Below are 17,261 nucleotides of genomic sequence, written 5' to 3'. Positions count from 1 at the left end.
ACTAATATTGACCCTTCAGACTTCCCATCCTTAACCACACCCTTTCCCAAAACCCCAGCAGTGTGGATGCTCTGGGTTCACAGGTTAACTTTTCAAGGGCACGTGACAGGTGTAGCACATACAACACAGACATACTCTCTGCAAGTTTATAACACACTATTGTGCTTTACATTTAATAGCATGAGAAATACCCAGATCTATACAAAAACAATAAAACCTACAGGCATTTCCCTGCCTCAGTTTCCTCATCACTCCAGAGTATTCTTTGGGTTGGGATGAGAATACTCTGGGGGTATCCAGGTCTCTCTCCTGCTGTGCATTGTTTGTCTTCACCTCTCTGCCATGTCAGCTTTCTGTTTTCTGATGTTGGTTAATCCTGCAGCTAAACCACCACCGCTACTCCCCTCCCCCATGTGGGGATGCCCGTCTCCTCCCCCTTTCCTGTCTAAAACTTCCTGTGTGGCTTTCTCTGGCTATCTCAATGTATCTTTCCTGTATTCACTCAACCTCTGTGGTTGTTAGACTAGCATGAACACCTGGGGGTTTTTTGTCATGCATTTGGGGATTTTCTGCTCTCCCTCCCCTTCTGCAGAGGAGTAGGAGAAAGTTCAAGCCCAGAAGAGCCAGTTAACATATTGTCCAAGGTGCTTCCATCTGAATGGTCAGTGGTTGTGTTATAATGACCCCCGTCATCCCTGGGAGGGAGATAACCCTTGTCAGCAAGGATGGGGTCCATGTACACATAGAGGTATTCAATGATACTTTGAAGTTGTCACTATGAAAATTGCTGTATCAGCCAGAATTCAGATGTTGTACAGACAGTGTCCCCACATCGTCACCCTTGGATCTCTCCCCCACAAGTTTCCAGGTTTGCCTAAGTAACTTAAAAATGCACAGACTGCAACTATGGAACAGTGACCCCAAAAAGTAACCAGTTAATCACCACTCTCTGGTAGATTCTGATCATTCAGGCACGGAATATGAGAGTTGTCTGGAGAGACCTTACAAGGGTCACTCAGATTCCCTTGTCAGCTTCTCCATGTTTATTGCCTTTTAGGTGCAGCTGCTTAAAAAACCCCTTGGAAATTAAAGTATATAATTAAATAGTGTCCAAGAGATCTTGGAGGGATATATATTAGGAGATAGAATGACCAGCATGCCCCATTACAATCCTGTTTCTACCTTAGTAAGCCATTTTCCTACCAACCTGCTTCATGAAATTATCTTCATGTCCTTAAGATTGGAAGAAAACCCCCTGAGAAGGAAGTTAGCAATGCTGGCATTCAACCTGAGTTTCTGCTGCCAATGAGGCACTGCTGTGGAGTGCACAGGCAGGTGTGGATGTAATCGTGGGAGTGGTTGACCCTTTTTCCAAAGAGTGGGAACAAGAGAGAATCTTTTCATGGTTCACATGTATCTGACCTTTTCCAAATGGGTTCAACCCATCTCTGCTGACAGGCTGAAATACTGCCACTTTCCTTGCACTGTGAGAAAGTAACAAAACAACCTGTCTAATCCAATCTCTGCATTTCCAATATGCCTCTCGTTGTACCGTCTAGACTAAGAATTGCAGGCAGCCTGTTATTCATATAGAACCAAAAGCACATTAGGGGCTTCAGAGACAATGAAAGACAAAGTCCCTGCCCTGAAGAGCTCACAGTCTTAATGCCTTCCTTCTTACCTTGCCCCTGGCGACTGTACTTCCCTTGGATACAATCACTGTCATTATTGCATCGTCCTGCATCTGGCAGCTGTGATGAGAAAGAAAGCAGACATCTCTCAGTGGCTGGGAGTCAGGTGTCTAGCAATCCCTCTCTGTACTGTGCATGGGAAAGCCCTCTTCAATTTCAGTTGTCTTTAGACTAAGGGCTTGTCTACATGGGATATTTCTGCACAGCAAGCCAGGGTGCGAATCTACAGCATATAGCTTGCTGCACATAATGTTCCTCATAGACAAGCCCTCAAGCTGTGGCTTTAATGCAGAGTAACTCGAGTTATCACTGCTCAAACTAGCCTAGCTCTAGTGAAAGCAGCTACATTGCAAAATAACACTGGAGCCGCATTGAGTGATTGGATTAGCAGCTGGCAAATTGTGCTCTTTTGAGCTGTACCCTGTACTACCTGCTGGGCCAGCCAACTCAAGTTAAAAGCACCACCACACTCAAGGGGCTTTGTGTGTGGACAGGACATGAATTGGGGCAACACTGGATTTATAACGCAAGGCAACTCTGCAGTGAAGAGAAGCCCTAAACTGGATTGGGAATTGTGCCCTACGGGAGGCAGATTTTCTAGGTGGTGATTCCCAGAATATAAGAGTGGAAAATCCTTAGGGAATCTGATTGTCTTCACTGTTGGGCCGAAGAAGATACTGCAGTCCCATCCCCTGCCTCACTAGAGATAGCATCTTGTGAATACAAGTACTACTCCTGGGGGAATTCTGTATCACTGCGCATGTGCAGAATTTATGTCCCCCGCAGATTTCTTTGCTTGCCCGCAGAAAAAATGACTTTCTGATGGGGAAGCAAAGGGAAGCCACAAGAGTGGTCATGTAACCTTCCCCAGCAGTATGTTTCGGGTGCCCAGGGCAGCCGGCAGAGAGGTAAATCACTGTGGGGCAGGGGGCGGGACTGGAGAAGACCCGGCTGGTGGTTCCTATCCTGCGCTAGGCTCAGCTGCTAGTCCCGGCTGGGCTGGGGAGGTTGGGACTTCCTCTTCCCCTGTAAGGCATCCGGGGCCAGGTTAGACCCACCCCCAGATTTCTCCCCCAGCTGTAGGAAGCTCTGCAAACTCCTCCCCCACCCCCCTGCACGCTTCCTGCACCCATTGCTCCTCAGCCACAGGGGGAGGGATCCCTGCACAGGGAGCTGCTCCCCTATCCGCCCAACCCCTGTGCACCCACATCCCCTCATACCCAGACCCTCCTGCTGAGCCTCACCCCCTCCCCTGCACTCAGAACCCCCCCCAACAAGCCCCACTTCCCTGCATCACCCCGACGAGCCACTCACACACTGATCACCACCCTACCAAGCTCCAATCAGCTACACATGGATCCCCACCCCAGAGCCTCACTCCCCAGCATCTGGACCCTCAACTAAGCCCTCCACACCCAGACCCCCCTGCTGAGCTCTATCCCCCCACACCCAGACTCCCGTGCTGAGCCCCAACCTCCTTCCCCTGGATCCCCCCTGCAGAGTCCCATTACCGTTGCACCCAGAATCCCCCAACAAGCCCCTGTGCATCCAGATCCCCCCGCACCCAGGTCCCCCACTGAGCCACCCACACCCAGATTGCCCCACATAGAACCCTCTCAACCCACACCTGGATCCCCTGACACTAAGCTCCTCCATATTTGGATCCTGCCTTGCTGAGCCTGGTGCCCACACCTGGCACAAAAGGGCAGGGCCCTGGGATGTTTCTGAGGCAGGCCTGGTTCTTGCGCTGTGTCAGGGTTGGGTGCAGCCTCACTGCTGAGTCTGTGATCCCGGGGGGAGCTATACAGTGATCTTCCACCTCTGTGCAGCCAGTGGCCTATGCTCCCCAATGCCATGCTGGGGCCTCCACATTTATTTGTCAAATACAATTTGCAGAATTTTGCACAATTTTAAAATTTTTAATTTTTTGGCACAGAATGCCCTCAGGAGTAAAGTACAAAGGAGGCAGGGGGTAAACTCCAGCCAGCTAACCAACTGTAGTAGATAATCCAACCCTCCCAAAGGCCCTGTACCGGTCCTGGTTATATATGTTGGCTGGATTCTCAATGGTGTTCAAGGGGACTTGCATGCTCAAATTTCCATTTAAAAATGAATGGGGACTTGAGCATCCAAATCCTTTAAATGGCGTTAGAAATCTCAGCAGACTGTGGAGATTGAGCGCAGGTGACTGAGTGCAGGTAGCTGCAGAAGACCATGTACTGCAATGCAAGGTTTCCTTGCAACCCTTTTGGACTTCTGAGACGTGACAAATCCTTCTGACACCAGATACAGGGAAGCTGTCCTTCATGGCGATGTCTCCACTGAGCAAATGCAAATTCTCTGGAAATCATGTAACAAGAGTTATCAACAGCTACACGTTTGCTGTGGGGAGGATGGGGGAGGCTGAAAATAGATTTGCTAATGAGTGTCAGTACTAGGGATGTTTTATTATGGAAGGCAACTGTAGTACAGTGTATCCAACACATTAACTGTAGCTTTCCCTTGCATTATAAACAGCGTATTTCTTTGCCAAGAAGCTTAATATCCATAAAGCTAAAGATCAGAAGCTTGCTACTAGCAAATTGGTGGGAAAATAGTGAGCTGTATTACCCCCGAAGAGATGGGACTTTGCTACTACAGGGAAAAATTCCACCCTGGCCTGCTCTAGTTTAAAGACTGTCTCTTATCCATTAGGGAGGAATTTTTTGTGAACTGATTTGCCTATCACTAGGCATAGAGGAAACTTGTGACTCCAGGTTTCTTATTGAAATAACCAGCCAAAGCGAGACAGTTCCAATGTCTCATCATTGGTTCAGTGGATGGGCCAGTAGACTGGGAGTCAGGAGAGCAGCTGTTTCCAGTTCTGCAACCTTGAGCAAATCTCGTCCCCTTCTGTGCCTCAGTTTCCCCATCTGTGAAATGATGGATGATGATGATACATGATGGATTAATATAGTGTGGTACAATAAGAACTGACCTAAAGCTTCTACAAAACTTGGACTCAAACACTGAGGTGTGATTGAGTTTGGGTAAATCCTCTACAAGTTCTTTCATTTGGGGGATTGGCTGGAATTTTAGGCAAATATTTGGGGTGGGGGGAGAGGAAGAGTCCTGATTTTTCTCCCCTGAATGTTTTCACCCATCCTTAATAAACCTAAATTAAAAAAAAGAAAATCCCTGCAATTATAAAACAATTCTATTTACCTCAGGGCAAATATCCTGCTTCTGTCCGGGGGTGATAATGACGTTCGTCATCACCACAAATGAACTGTCCCCCTACAAAGAGGAATGCGATCAAGTCAAAGGTGGAAACTTATTTTCAAGTGAGTCATCGTGATGGGGTGGTAGTTACTGGGTGGAAGGTGTTACTGTTATGCAAAAACCTTCATCTGACCATGGCCCAGGAGGTAAACAACCCCACCTAGAGCACGTACTGGCAGAGGTTGTCAGGCTGCCCATCCTTCCTCCCTTAGGCAGACTCATCCTTAACCCTCTTACCAACACTGCTACTTTAAAGACTTAACCAGATGGTTGCTCGTGAGAGGCAGGCAGTCTCTCCTGTGGATAGCAGAGATGCTACAAGGGGGAGCAGTAGGAGGAAATGGAGATAAAATATCACCCAGCCAAATAAGGAGACGAGGGACAATGGGTCCAGTAATGATTATCTGTGAAGTTCTTTTTCCTGGGGATACATCATTTTGGGCTGCTGCGCCTCCCTCAGAGCCTCATCAGCAGTTTGGACCCCCTGCTTTGGAGAGGGGACAAGGAGCCCCTAATAAATAGTAACTAGTCATGAGCTGACGGTAACCTATAGTCTGATTTTTTTTTCAGAGGTGCTTCACCTTCAGTTCCTATTGACTGTAAGGGAAGTGGCAGATGCTCAGGACCTCTAGAAATAAGGCCCTGAGTGTGTTGCCAAACGGACGCCCTTTCAGCCAGTGGTAGCCCAGCACATGCTGCCAATTCACAGAGAAGGCTGTAGGGCTGAAGAGTCATTTGTTGGTTCCCTCTCCTCCGCAAGGTGCCAATAAAGAACAGTGATTAGAAAAAAGCCCTCCCTCCTCCTTACCTGAGGTGGGAAAACATAGTCGGCCACATCCCAGACGTGTGGGCCCATCCCGCTAATGTTAGTAACAGTTAAACCTTTGAGCTTCACCGAGACCGAGCTGATGATGCCGTCCTGTGACTGATAACCCTTCTCATAGAGGAAAACCCACCTAGGCAAACAAAGTCATTCAGATGAGTTACAGAACATCACATTCATTAAGAATACAGTGGGGTATCTGTTTTTTTGTCTAGTTACCAGGACGGAGTAGACATAGAATGGGCTCCATTTGCAGAATGGGAAAAGCACAGATATTCCAGAAGGAGGAAGCACAGTGCAGTGGTTGAAGAACAGCACTGTGTTTGGGGACCTGGTTCTGTTCCTCATTCTGCCACTGACTCCTTATGTGACCTTGGGCTTAACTGAGATGCCTATGTTTTCAAGCATGGCCTGGTTTCTTTGGGTCTCCCACTTTAGAAGCCAAAGGCCTGACTTCCAGAGGTGCTGAACATCCCCAACACTAGGTCTGTGATGTCGCTAGCCCCTCTGAAAATCAGACTCATGTGGCTTTTGAAGTTGGACACTTTCTGAGGCACTCAGAAGTAGAGGCCATGCTAGAAAATTTGATCCTTAACTGAGTCTACAGGTTTCAATTTCCACATCTACAAAACGAGGGTAACAAAACTTACCCATCTCACAGGAGTGTTGTGAGTCTTAACTCAGCCATGTTGGTAAAGTACTTGAAATTGTAGATGGAAGGAGCTATAGGTAGATTTGAAAAGCATTATTACTGAGTTATTTCTGTGCAAAATATCTTGAAATATATTTTGAAATTCCTAGTGGGAACAGGAATTGGTTCAGTTCAAACAGAAACCACCCCGAAAGAAAAACCGACTCAAAATTTGAACCTAACCCAAACCAAACTTTGGTGTTTAAAAAAAAAAAAAAATCTACCATTCCTTTTTGCACAACCCCGCAAGTCCTGGTCAGACTATGGACCAGAACCACAAACACCTAAAATACCTTCAAGGAAGGTTGTTGTGAGAGACTTTTCAGCCAAGTCTCACAAACTTGCAGGGGCTATATGAACGTGTTGCAGATCTTGGAAGTCTCGCTCACACAACAAGACTACTGATTCCACTGAGGATATTTGCATGAAGAAGGGTTGCAGGAATAGATCTAAATCAGAATCCGTATCTTGAAGGCCTTTCAATCTCTTCCATTTATAGGCCTCAAAGTACTCTACAGAAACAACTCATTCAGCCTTACTACACCACCACAAAGTGGGGAAATATCTCCTCTCCCTTTTCAAAGATTATAAAATTAGGAATTGAAAAATCTAAGGCACCCAGTGGGAAAGTCAGAAATAGAACCCACAGTCCTGAAAGTCCTAACTTACAGTTCTCTTTTCTAACCACTTGCTAACACGACCCCCTCCCCCTCTTAAATTAATGTCAATGTCTCCAGATTTCAACAAAGGCACAAAACGTGTGATAGTTCCATTAAAAAAAGCGATCTTCAAACTAAAATGCATGTTCTTTACCTATGTGAATTTGGCAGCTTTTGCTGATGGCATGGGTTGAGTTTGCAGGCAGTTAGCCACAATGTAATCTGTGTGAGGGGAGGAGGGGATCTGCTTGAATTTCCCTGCTCTTAATCTGAATTTGACCTCATGATCAAGAGTGTGAAGGAACCCTCTGTCAGATGAAATTAAATCAGAGCAACATTTAATGGTCTAAACATCGCCCTGTCCCACAGTGCAATGTATGGCTGGTGTAACTCAGGTTAATAATTAGCCAACACATGGTCTCAGGTGACAGCTGGCAAGCTGAGGATAGCGGCAGTAAGTTATGTTAGTTAGTTGTCTAAATATTAGTTTACAGATTACTTTATGAATGGTTCATCACATTTTATATGGTCATTAATACTTTCAATATGGCCAGATTTTAACATTAATTAACCTATTACATGAACAAACTGTCTTAATTAACTCTGTGAGAAATTGTAAACAAGGCCAGGTGACCATTTTGGGTTGAAATCCAAGACTTCGTGGAGTCATCCACATAAGACTCGGTCAGACTAAAAAAGGAGAGATCTGGTTTTCATCCCCTGCAGAATGTGGGCATGGATCCCATTCGCTCTGGTATGCAAAGTGAGTGCTCTGCTGGGGGCGTTTTCTAGGAGAGCATAGAGGCAGTGGTGATGAACATCGGTCATTAGCTGCGGCGGGTGCCTGTAATTGTCCTGTGCTGCCTTCACCATGTGGCGATGTCAGAGGCTGCGCTCAGCTAATTAGCGTGTGGTGTTAATAATGGATGGATTTCATCCCTTCCATTTGTGGGCACCCTGAGCATTGCTCTTGATGAGGGAAGAACTGCATGGTAGTTTAGGGGAGTGGAAATGAAATATAATGCCCCTAGGATGCCACTTCAAATCCAACCCTAATCCATTTAACCTACATCCACTGAGTGTGGCGCTGTGTCCCTCTGTAGTGGTGGCTGGGCTGTATATAGAGGTTGATGAGCCTGCTACAAACATGGATCTTCTATATCAGGAAATAGAGACTCATGGTTTTCGATTCTGAGATCCCAGGTTCAATCCCTGCTGCCGACGACCCGCCCAGGAGAGGGATGTTACACCAGCAGTGACTAAAAGGCTGTTGAGTGGCCTCCACCCAACAAGACAATGGTATTAGCCTCAGCCCAGCTCCTTGCAGACAGATGCGGAAGCAAAAATTCACATCCATCACCAGTGTTTCCTTTTTCCCATCTTAAAACTACAGCCATAGCAGGCTGAAGAGCACCAAGTTTTTAGCAAAAAAGCCAAGAACAAAGGGCCTGCTTCTGTGAGAGCCTCCAGCAAGGTGTTGTGCACCTTCAACTCCCATTGACTTCACTGGGAGTTGAGGGCACCCGGGGTCTTAATGAGCACAGAGACTGAACTGCCCTCTTAGCCATGCAGCTGGCTCCTCCATTGCCGGACGCTGCAGGGAGCAACGTGGCTGGGAAAGCTGAGGGATTTCAGCAGTTCCCATTGCTCTCACATGTAACGCATTCCCTATTGAAATAAAAAGCAAATGCATTTGACAAAAGAAGAGATGGCCCTGGTACCTAGAGAGACATTGCAATACCCATAGCCCCAGAGCATTCGGCAGGTCTGCAATACTTGCCCCTCATTAACAGAAAGGTAACATTCCCACAGTGACAAAGGATATTCCCCAGACCTGAAGAAGAGCTCTGTGTGGCTCGCAAGCTTGTTTTTCTCACCAACAGAAGTAGGTCCAATAAATAAAAGCTATTACCTCACCCACGTTGTCTCTCTAATAGGGCTAAAATGATGCTCTCTGCCTACTGAGTCACAGAAAGCAATGCTTCTACAGGGCCAGCCCTACCAGATTTAGTAATCACCTGTGCAGCAACAGCTTTAAATGCCTGTCTGCTGCCTAGACCCATTGCAGCATGTTTCTGGGGGCTAGATGAGAAAGTGACTGTGGGCCCGTCTTGCAATTTTTCTAGGGCAGTAGATGCTCAGAGACAGCATTGACTGCTTCAGGAGATGGTGTTGTAGACTTGGACTAGGAACCTAATGCCATCTGTAGCCAAACAGAAGGGGAACAACAAGAATGCCTTGGTTGTGCCAAAATCTCCAGCCCAGGTTTCCTAACCTTGCCACCATAGCTTAGGCAAATAACTGATGGATCCTAGGCAAATGAGTGAGCCTCCCAGTTCTTGCTGCCTGTAGAACTACTTGTGGAAGGCCATTTAAGAGACCTTTTTCTAAGTGTGTATATGGTGGGGGGGGGGGGGGGGAAGGGGTTGATTTTGAAAATGAGCCTTCCTGGCAGAGGCAGCAGCTGGGAATCCAGAGGGAATTGAGACTTGTGGTTCTTGCATATTTTACTGGTGAATATATATATTACAAGATTCTCCCGGTAATAGAAGAACTGTGCATCACTCTCTAGCATGGCTGGGACCCACTGGAAGTGTGGGAAGAAGAGTCTTACTGGTAACCAGATTTGCGTTTTAGTTTCTGGCATAGGATTAGACAGTTGAAGATCTGAAACGGATACTTTTTCCTGTGTGTTCCCAGACTAGACCAGAGAATAGAGCATTGTCTGCATCTTTCCCTCAGCATCCCTGCTGCTTATTAATTTCAATGGGTGAGCCCTAGTTCTTGCTACGTGAAGGGGTAAATAACACATCCTTATTCACTTTCTCCGTACCAATCATGATTTTATAGACCTCTATCATATCTGCCTTTAGTCATCTCTTTTCCAAGCTGCACAGTCCCAGACTTTTCAATCTCTCTTCATATGGAAGCTGTTCCATACCCCTAATCGTTGTTGTTCTTCCTGAAAGCTTCTTGGGGCAGGAACTGTCTTACTAGGCGTGTACAGTACCCAGAACAATGGGTCCCTGATCTTGGGGCCTCCTAATGCTACTGTACTATAACAACTTCCTCAATATTTGGAGATGCTCAGATTGAGGATTTGGGTTCAGAGCTAGCTGGCTAAGCCTCACTGTTGCTGGGGCTGGCTGGAACAGGATGCATCGTATCTGCTACCTGCATTCTGTACACAGCACACACCAAGACAAACAAATGATCATTTTTTCACATGGTGTATGCTAACGCTCACTTCCTTCTGAACCCTCTCCTTGGTAAAAGAAACCCCAGTAGGACAACGGGAGGGAAAATACAAATTAAATAGCATTACAGTCTCACCATAGTTGGAAAAGTCTCTACATGTAAACTTGTCGGATTAGAAAAACCCACAGGCCCATGCAATAATGATTGCATGTGCTTGGGGTGCATTGATAACACTATTTTAGGATGCACATAGATAAAAATAGGGTACAGAGGAAGAGGAAGTTACAGAGATATAAAGTTGCCTCTGTTTTTGTCAGTGGACTAACCCCAACTTTGCTTCTAGCATGAGAACGTACAAGCCCTGTTGCTACTGAAAACTAATAGACTCAGGGACTTTAAGGCCAGATGGGACCACCATAGTCATCTAGTTTGACCTCCTGCACACTACAGTCCACAGAACCTCACCCACACACTCCTGTAACAGAACCATAACCTCTGGCTGAGTTACTGAAGTCCTCAACTTAAAGACTTCAAGCTAGAGAGAATTCACCATGTACACTACTTTAAACCTGCAAGTGACTCATGCCCCATGCTGCAGAGGAAGGCAAGAACTCCACAGTCTCTGCCAATCTGACCTGGGGGAAAATTCCTTCCTGACCACAAATATGGCAATCAGTTAGACCCTCAGCATTTCAGCAAGACCAACAGCCAAGGAAAGAACTCTCTGTAGTAACTCAGAGCCCTCCCCATCTAGTATCCCGTCACAGGCCATTGGGGATATTTGCTGCTAACAGTCGCACATCAGCTACATGCCACCATAGGCAGTCCCATCATACCATCCCCTCCATAAACTTATCAAGTTCAGTCTTCAAGCCAGTTAATTTTTTTGCCCCCACTGCTCCCTTTGGAAGGCTGTTCCAGAACTTCACTCCTCTGATGGTTAGAAATCTTTGGTCTAATCTCCTTTAGGTCAAGTGGAAACCAAAGGTTCTATCTTTGCTATCAAATCAATGACCACTATTTCTGAGAATATGCAGCAGTTGGTGTCATTGCAATATCATTTCTTCCCAGAGGCAGGCAGGATACCCAATGCCATAATAATTGCCCAACAAACTGTTCTTCAAGAGAACCGGGCTCATTTACATATTAAATGTAAAAATAACCCTCCCTGGAAAACTTGCTTTCAAAGATTAAAAAAAAGTCTAACTTCCTCAGGCTTGTTCATTAAGGGAGAATATAGTTATGATCTGCAGAAAGTTGGGGAAACAGGGGAAGAAACTCTTTCAGACAGATAGTGCAGCTGAGATGCTAAGCACTTGTGGCCATTAGGGCAACAGTACATGTAATCTGGCATGGCAGAGATAGCCAACACAGTCCGCAAGCAAAAGTCTCCCACACAGAGAAGGAGCTTTTCTCCCAGGCCTGATGTTGGAGTTAAACAAGTTTCACCCTTCTTAAAAAAATATAAAAAAAAAAAAGGGGGGGGGGTTAGAATTACCTTTCTACCCACCTGGAAGCCATTTTTATTGCCTATGCTGCCAGCATATCATGGTTCATGCCTTTATTGCACCTACCTGCTGAGGTTTAAAAAAAAAAAAAAAACCTCTGGATTCTGGCTTTGGAGTCATGGCACAGGCTTTCCTGCCTGTTTCTCTCCAATGTTTTGCAGGCTGTATTCCCCTCCCCGACTCCTCTGGTTTGTGTTCACCCTTGAGCCCTACATGGAGGCTGAAACTATCCCATTCTGTAATAGCCCTACAGCTCAGATTTGAAGATGGGGCTGGTCAGAAAAGAGTGGGGCAGGGAAGGACGAAAAAAAAAATCAGTGAAACGTCATTTCTGTTCTTTCATAGAAAGTTGTTTTTTTTCAGCCACTTTCCAGACAGCAAATTTGGAGATCCAGGGCCTGCACTGTCCCAATGGCAGCAATTACTATTCTCACCACCATCATCCCCCTGTTGTGAGGCTGCTGCCCTGCCTCTAAGCAATGATTATTTGGGGATAAAGGGTATGCACTCGCTGCCACTCCTGCAAATGCTACTAATTGCACATCTACAAGAGTTAAACAAAGCCAAGCATCACTCACAGTCCTACCTCATGCCATTAGACGTGCGAGGTTACAAGCCTTCTGCTGTGGGAAGCTAGAAGCCCTCTGGCAAGTATTTCCTAAGAGGGATTGAGGTTCATCTTTAGGTCTTTTCCCCATCTTCAGCGTACGTGGGGGAAATCAATATTATTCCATCACTGAATACACCTCACTGGATCCATCCCCACTGGCACAGAGAGGTGCAAATAGCTATGGGAGCAGAAGGTGACCTTCTACTCCCATTCCACCACTGCAGCCCACCTTCCAGGCTCCCATCCTAGAAGGGCAGTTCCTCTGGATGCTCCACCGCAGCCTCACCAGGAGAGGCTGCAGCAGATGTGCTGAATCTGCCATGCTCCTTACCTGGCCTGCCCCGAGATGGAGGCTGGTGCAGGGACCTTACTGCTTACATTAGTATATTTCAGTGACTGCGGTGGCCCATGTGCACTCTGAATCACGTGCATGCTCTGTGGTGAGATTGTTCTGTAGGTGGCTAGGCTCACTGGTGCAGAGATTCTGACCCCTTTTTGAAAAACACCCAGTGCCACGCTACAGAGTTTGATGGCTGCCGGGGGGCGGCCAGTTCAGTAGCAGTTTTTAGAAACAAACTTGTGATGAAAACTTCCCAGGCAATTCAGGGCACATGAACTCTTGCTGCTCTTTTTGTAGCTCTAAACACCCAGGGTCAGGACATGCCTTTCAGTTTGTGGGGAGCTTTAGACACGTTTGCTTTATTTACTCCCCCGTTTAAAACAGTTTCTGCTGAGCTCTAGCTGCCTTCAGGCCCGGCCTTAAGCACAAACAAAGCAAAGACATTTGCGCCTTGCTCTTTTGGAAGCACCGTATCCCCTGCTCATTCTTTAACTCATATGCTGGCCTTGCTTCCCTCTTGGGAAACAGGACCAGAGAGGGAGGAAATGTATGGCCTTATTCCCCTCCACTCCTCCTCCCTCTTTCAGCTGCTTGGGGCTCACAAATTACTAAGCCGTCCCTGTCTGCCTTTCTTTTAATATCATGAAAATAGTAACAGCAGCAGGCATTGAGGGCCTGAACCAATAACTTAATGGGCTTTGGATCAGGCCCTTATAGAAGGCCTTTCCTCCAGTGAGCTTACCACGATTTACGATGTTTACATACTGGGATTGTTACACTCATCACGGACATGCAGCCACCTCTGGGGTTTAACACAGCAACTATTTAACAGTGCAGTACAACACTGCTCAACAAAGAGCTCAGGGCAACGTGAATACTGTTTGCAGGTGAAACTGTTGGGAGACTAAGGCGACAAAATATAATTACCCACAACATTAGAATCTAGTGAATGCCCCTGCTCAGGGTGTCTAAGGATCATAAGCGGCAGGGCCTCAGCTTTACTTCTCATCCAGAAGGGGGCCGAACAGAAATTCAGGTAGACAAGCCAACCAAGAACTGAATGTGTGGCAACGCTAGCGTTGAGCTTAATGGCTGGTCAGCAGGTATAGTATGTGGAAAGTTCAGAAGAGCTGCCTTTTGGAATTTCTCATTGAAGTGAAAGGCTATGTAATGAGCAAGAAAAACCTTACCCTATGATGTAACCAAGGACCACAAGCTGGATCAGCCGGAAGATGAGTCCCACTTTCTTGTTCCTCACCAGCACCATCCGGGGGGTGTCATATTCAAAGAAGAAGGAAGCAGCTTTCTCCCCGAGCTTGAGCCCCATGGCTGATACAGCAGGACTAAAGCTCTTCTATGCAAATGTCTAATCCCAAACCAAACACAGGCTCTGTCGCTTCTGACTGTAGTGGGTGGAGCTCCTCGATACAAGAGGTCAAGTCTTCTGTTTGCACAAAAATCTACCAGTGTTTCCCTCTGCACATCTGGTTCCTTCTCAGAGAGGGGATGGAAACTTGCTCTGCCTATATGCTCACCTCTGCGTGCATAGTGCACTCAGTGTCTCCTTAGATGGTCTTGGGGGTGGGGATATGAGAGTATGTAACGGAAGCATACAACCCAGGCTATCCGGCAGCACAGTAACTGCAGCACAACACAGGCAGGATGGGTTAACCCTTACAAAGCGTTTGGACAATGCGGAGTGCAATGTAATGTGCTAAGAGTTACTAGTCTGATTGCTCTGACTGGGGCAGACCTGCTGGCAGGATCAGCACGTTGCCATATATAATTTTTCAGAAAGCTGAAATCATCCCAGGGTAACAGAAATTGCCCGTTAACAAAAAATGGAAGTTGTGAAATCAATAGTCTAAGTCAGTTTGTAGATTGCTGTGGGTTACTGAAAGTACATGGGACCCTTTCCTGTTGTACATTGCTCCTCCAAGCAACTGTATACGGGGAAATAATGTTTTTTCCTGTGGGTTTTGGGGTGGGGTTTTTTTGGTCTTCATGATTACAGCAGGTGGTGCAGCTCTCTGGTAACTCACTTGCCCTCCAGAGCCCAATAATTCACTTTCCTCTACAGTTCTGTTCCTTCTTGGCATTAGCATTGCACAGGGAGGTCAAAGGGTGAGTCACGAACTCAAAACAACAGCCTGAGGGAAGGAATTCAGATCTGAATGTTCGGTGGGGTTTGCATCCAGGGGTTTCTCTTGGGCTATCATAGAGATATGGGCTTGCCACAAAGTTTGGATTAGCACTTCCCCAAAGTTTGGGTGTGGGGCCGATCAGATCTGGGATTTAGGTTTGGGCCTATCTCTAGCAAATACGGTCATTTCAGTGAGATTATAAAGGGATTGGCTATGTCCAGGAATAGGACTAGCAACAGCAAGAGAGTTTCATAAATGTTAATTAACTGTCTCACAATATACCTGGGATGTGGGTAGCTTCCTCATATTATAGATGGGCAGGGACCCTCTTTTTGTCTTGTGTTTGTACAGCACCTAGCACAGTGGGAGTGCTAGGCCATGATTGGAGCACCTAAGTGCTATGGTAGTACGACCAATTAATAATACTGTAAATGGGGAAACAGACACTGAAAGACCATGGAATTTGCCAACGATACAGAGGCAGGGAATCCATTAAAGACAGACTAAAAACATAAGCGCACTTGGTTTCCAGACCTGGGATCAGGTGAATATCTTGCCTAGGTTATTGACTGCCATTTGCAACAACCCTAGCTACTAGAAATAGATGCAATCCTACCTCTCACTCCTCCAGCCTAATGCAAACACTCCTGAACTTTGGGAGAAGTTAGAGCCATAGCTAAACTGTATGACTCAGGCATGTCTCTAAAGAGATGGATTTGGAAGGTACAAGAGTATCAGTTAAGACTGTGTAAACTAGGGAAGGTACACTTAAGAAATCCCCATGAGTTTCTGATTTGATTCCACTCCACCTGGATTCACAGCACTTTTCACTCTGAATTTCTGGTTCAGATGCATCACAAAGCAGAACCCAGGCAAAATTGCCCTAGTTCACATCAGAAGTTTGCACAACTTGGAATTTCACTTGTTTTCAACTCAAATCCCATAAAATCAGCCCAGTTTAGCTTAGTAGTGGGAAAATTTTAGTGGACCATTGTGCAAACTTCAACTATGTTTCAAGCCTGTAAATGTAACCCAAATCCAGACAAAGATTTTAGGTTTCACTGAGAGCATTTGGAACAATTCTGATAATCATCCTCATGCTTCAGGGAACGTTCGGGGGGGGGGGGGGGGGGGGGGGGGGGGTGGTCGTCAGGAAGCTTTCCTAGTACTCAGATAACTCAGATACTAACAGGGCCAGATTCTTGCACCAGTTGCATAATGGGGCATCTGGTGATTCTCTCTGTTTGGGAACCCTTAGGTGGAGTAAACCTGATATAGCCAGATCTATGGTACCTGGTCCTGACTCCCTTAGCACAGGTGCTATTCTGGGGTTGTACCAGGGAGAAAAAGGGACATAGCCAAGCCTTCACTCTGGCTCTTTTTGCCTGGTGGAAGCACATTGGGACTGTGGGGAGAATTCCAGACGGAAAAAGATAGAGCAGCATCTCTGTGATGCTGCTCTATCTTATGCTGAGACACAAACTGGCCTGCAGCTGCCCTCCAGGGTCAGGGCTGAAGATCTGAAAGGCAGTGGAACGCCCCTTGTGCTCATGCTGAGCAGAGCTGGGGCACTCTTGAGGATCTGGCCCATAATAATAACTTGCATCCATGTGAGAGTTTCACTGGTATCGATGCACTTTAGAAAGATATTGCTATTGACTCCTCCCCGCTCATGGGTGGGCAAGCTGGGTCGGGGTGAAGAGACTTGCTCAAGGTGGCGCAGGATAGGACTACCCTCTTGCCATGTGATCTATGTAATGAATCTCAGGAGGAAGGGAGCAAAGAGCTACAGCCACGCTGCTCCAGCAGGCTGGGGAAGGCTTCTCAATGTGACGTTTATTGCATGAAAATGAGTGCCAATAAATGGGCCAGGGCCTGTTAGCCTCAGACTGAGACTTGGATCAGGACCTGAGGGAGGGTTGGAAGTAGAGTTTTGGCTCAGACACCTCTCTAGTATGAAAGCTGTAGGTACAATGTAGAAATCCCACTGCAAGAGACCCACCGAGGTTACCTTGCAACTTTTCAAATGGTGCGATTCTGCCATGACACGTGTATGTATGGGAGGGGGGGAAGACATAGCTTCAAGAGGCTCCATAATTATTGCCTCAAAGATTTCTGCACTACAAGTGCTTAGTTGACGAGGGTTTTCCCCCCAACCTCAACAGCCAGCCCTGCAAATTCAGCCTGGCCTCAGAGTCAAGCTGGGCTCTTCCTGATGTATGCAACATCACCAGTAACCAAGGAGTTTTTCACAATTGTGTTGAATGATATAGGAACCAGGCTAGACTCCAACTCCCCCTTCCTCTGGTTATTGTGGCTATACCAGGCTAAGGAGA

The 17,261-nt window shown here is 46.6% G+C and overlaps 1 protein-coding gene across 2 annotated transcripts in view; it reads right to left on the bottom strand.

Moving 5' to 3' along the window:
• Positions 1 to 14,323, bottom strand: part of P2RX1 (purinergic receptor P2X 1) — a 32,946-nt gene extending 18,623 nt beyond the window's left edge. For both annotated transcript variants that reach the window (XM_034752817.1, XM_034752818.1), the window contains exons 1-4: positions 13,972 to 14,323; positions 5,761 to 5,908; positions 4,896 to 4,967; positions 1,682 to 1,751 (exon numbers count right to left, since the gene is read on the bottom strand). In XM_034752817.1, the coding sequence (XP_034608708.1) occupies positions 1,682 to 1,751; positions 4,896 to 4,967; positions 5,761 to 5,908; positions 13,972 to 14,108 (427 nt within the window). In that variant the 5' untranslated portion in view covers positions 14,109 to 14,323. The remainder of the gene's footprint in view (positions 1 to 1,681; positions 1,752 to 4,895; positions 4,968 to 5,760; positions 5,909 to 13,971) is intronic.
• Positions 14,324 to 17,261: the final 2,938 nt, after the last annotated feature.

The sequence above is a fragment of the Trachemys scripta genome, chromosome 18 (genome assembly GCF_013100865.1).
Source record: "Trachemys scripta elegans isolate TJP31775 chromosome 18, CAS_Tse_1.0, whole genome shotgun sequence".
NCBI lineage: Eukaryota > Metazoa > Chordata > Testudines > Emydidae > Trachemys > Trachemys scripta.
This window is presented reverse-complemented; position numbering and strand designations above follow the sequence as displayed.